The sequence below is a fragment of the Eimeria tenella genome, genomic scaffold (assembly GCF_000499545.2).
Source record: "Eimeria tenella Houghton genomic scaffold, Eth_scaff2204, whole genome shotgun sequence".
NCBI lineage: Eukaryota > Apicomplexa > Conoidasida > Eucoccidiorida > Eimeriidae > Eimeria > Eimeria tenella.
The window spans coordinates 5,617-8,676 of record NW_013542059.1 but is presented as its reverse complement, the minus strand read 5'-3'; the positions used below and the strand labels follow the sequence as shown (position 1 = coordinate 8,676).

The following is a 3,060-nucleotide window of genomic DNA, read 5'->3' as shown; positions in this document are numbered from 1 at the left end:
AGTTTTAAATTAATTCTAAAATAACAAAATTGAAATAATAAAAGATTCAATTTAAAAAATAAAAGAAATAATAAAAAATAAATCAAAGAAAAATAAGATAAATTTAAAAGATGATTTAAAAGAGAAAAAGAAAGAATTAAATAAACAACATTAAAAATCATTAAAAAGATGATTTAATAAATAATTAAAAGAAAAAATAAAAACAAATTGAAATTAGAATTGAAATTGAAAATTAAAAATTAAAAGTAGAAAATATAAACAGACAAATAAATGGAAACCCCCCACACGCAGGCACAAAGAAGCCCAGACCCTAAACCCTAAACCCTAAACCCTCACATTGAAAGTCCCCCACATACACGCACAGAGAACCCTAAACCCTTAACCCCAAACCCTAAACTCTAAACCCTAAACCCTAAGCCCTCACATTGAAAGTCCCCCACACGCGCGCAAAGAGAACCCCAAACCCTAAACCCCAAACCCTAAACCCTAAACCCTAAACCCTCACATTGAAAGTCGCCGAACTTGGAGGTCCCAATAATGGGCTGGTGTTCGATGGAAGGAAAGGCAGCAGAAAATGCCTCGGAGAAGGCGGAGCGCACCGCGGAGTTCAAACCCTAGCGCAAACCCTAAACCCTAAACCCTAAACCCTTAACCCTAGACCCTTAACCCTAAACCCTAATTTTCGAAACCAGATCCTTCAAATTACCGCCAGCGCCACAGGCACTCAGAGCTCAAGACTGATCAATGGGGAATTGCAGCCAAACCCTAACAGCAAACCCTAAACCCCAAACCCTAAACCCTAAACCCTAAATCCTAAACCCTAAACCCTAAACCCTAGACCCTAGATTGCACACCTTATGGTTGAACCCAAGAAACTGCGCGAAGCCCTAAACCCTAAACCCTCGGCTTGGCAGCAAGGCTCACCTGCATTGTCTGGGGTTTAGGGTTTAGGGTTTAGAACTTGGCAAGATTCCTGAAAAGACGTAAATGCGCACAGAGAATAAACGGGAGTGGCAAACTGCACACGCAACCTAAACCCTAGACCCTAAACCCTAAACCCTAAACCCTAAACCCTAAAGGAGGCAGCAGACATGAAGGTGAGGCTGCTGCCGACCACAAGGGAGAATCCTATAGCCTCGGGCCCAAAACCCTAAACCCTAAACCCTAAACCCTGAACACTAAACCCTAAACCCTAAACCCTGAGACCCCTAAACCCTAGCTCCAGGGAAGCCTGCGCCCCGAATCCTAATTCCCAGGTTCTTGAATTCAGAGCCTATGAAAACCCTAAACCCTAAACCCCAAACCCCAAACCCTAAACCCTAAACCCTAAACCCTGAGAGCGTAATCCTTTGTGCGGCGGTTTTTATTATTTCATTCTGTCATCAGTTCCACTGAGAAGCGCATGAAGCGCAGGCCGAGGGCCCACGGCGAGGGTTTAGGGTTTAGGGTTTAGGGTTTAGGGTTTAGGGTTTGGGCCTACAGTGCAGAGAGTGAATAGAGAGAGAAATGCTGTGGCCCCCAAATGATTAAAATAATAAAATAAAATAAAGAAGAAAGGGAGACAAAGAAAAGCCAAAACCACAAACCCCACAGGGGGCCCTAAGCAGGGCCTCTCGATCTGCTGCTGCTGCTGCTGCAACGGTGTTGCTGCTGCTGCTGCAGCAGCAGCAACACCGTTGCTGACAAATTTCATAAACATTTTTAATTATATTTCATTTATTTCTTCTTAAAACCCCCAGGAAAGTCAGATCTAAAAGGGGCCCCCAGTAGAGGGGCCCCCACCAGTTAGGGGGCCCCCCTGCGGTGTACTTACACCTGAAATGGCTTGCTGCAGCGGCAGCAGCAGCAGCAGCTGCTGTGTTGGTTGCTGTTGCTGCTGCAGCTGCTGCGCCGGCGCTGCAGCTGCTGAGGAGGTCAAGGCCCTGGAGTGCGTTGTGGCAGCAGCAGAAGCAGCAGCAGCAGCAACAACTGCAGCAGCAGCAGCAGCAACGGGAAAAGCGCTGCTGCAGCTGCAAAACTCAGTAACTCGGTGCTGCCTCAACAGCACCAAAGAGGCCCCGTGCGCGCTGGAGCAGCAGCAGCAGCAGCAAATGGCTGCTGCTGCTGCTGCTGCTGATGGTGCAGCAGCAGAGCTGCCTGTACAACCCAAACCCCCAGAAGAAGACACAGAAGCAGCAGCAGCAGCACTAACAGCAGCAGATGATATACTGCTAGGCACTGTGGAGCCGCTGCTGTGGCAGCTGCAGCAGCAGCAGCTGCTGCTGCAGCAGCAGGCAACAGCAGCAGCAGCAGCAGCTCAAACGCTGCAGCGCAATTGCAGCAGCAACAGGAGCGGCAGCACGAGGAATCATAAGGCTCTTAGTCCCGCAGCAGCAGCACAACCTGCTGCTGCTGCTGCTGCTACTGCTGCTCCCTGTGCTGCTGCCCTCTCGGAAACTGTTGTCTCGCTGCTGCAGCGCGACGCAGCGTTTAAGCTGCTGCTGCTGCAGGAGGTGGCAGCAGCAGCAGCAGCAGCAGCAGAAACGAAGGGAGCAGCCGCAGCTGCTGCAGCAGCAACAGCTAAAGCAGCACGCCTCGCTTGGCTAGCGCAGCCTTTTGCAGCAGAACTGCAGCAGCACCTCCTGCTGCTCCGCCGCAGGCTGCTGCTGCTGCAACACAAGCAGCAGCAGCAACTTCAGCAGCAAAAGCAGCAGCAGCATAAGCGTGAAGTGCCACCAGCGGCTCACGCATTCAACACTTAGCGCAGAGTGATGCAGCAGCAACAACAGCAGCAGCAGCAGCAGCAATTGCAACAAATGCGATTGCGGTCGGAACAGCAGCAGCAGCAGCAGCAGCAGCCGCAGCAGACGAGTAAGGGGGCATTTCTTCGCCTTCCCTCCCGACTCTTGAGGGTCAAAGGTTTAAGCTTTTGGATTCAGGGTTTAGGGTTTAGGGTTTAGGGTTTAGGGTTTAGCTGCGTGGCGAGTTGCTGTCGCCCAATACCCAAGCGCTAGCTAGCTAGCTGGCTAGCTAGCTAACTGGCTAGCTAGGTAGCTAGCTAGCTGCCTAGCTAGCTAACTA

General features: G+C 50.1%; 1 protein-coding gene across 1 annotated transcript; it reads left to right on the top strand.

Annotated features, from left to right (window-relative positions):
* Nucleotides 1-1,820: 1,820 nt before the first annotated feature.
* On the top strand, nt 1,821-2,741 carry ETH_00042395 (uncharacterized protein; the record flags this gene model as incomplete). Its single annotated transcript, XM_013374699.1, has 1 exon — nt 1,821-2,741. One exon carries the CDS (start codon nt 1,821-1,823, stop codon nt 2,739-2,741), a length of 921 nt encoding a protein of 306 aa, XP_013230153.1.
* Between the last annotated feature and the right edge of the window lie 319 nt (nt 2,742-3,060).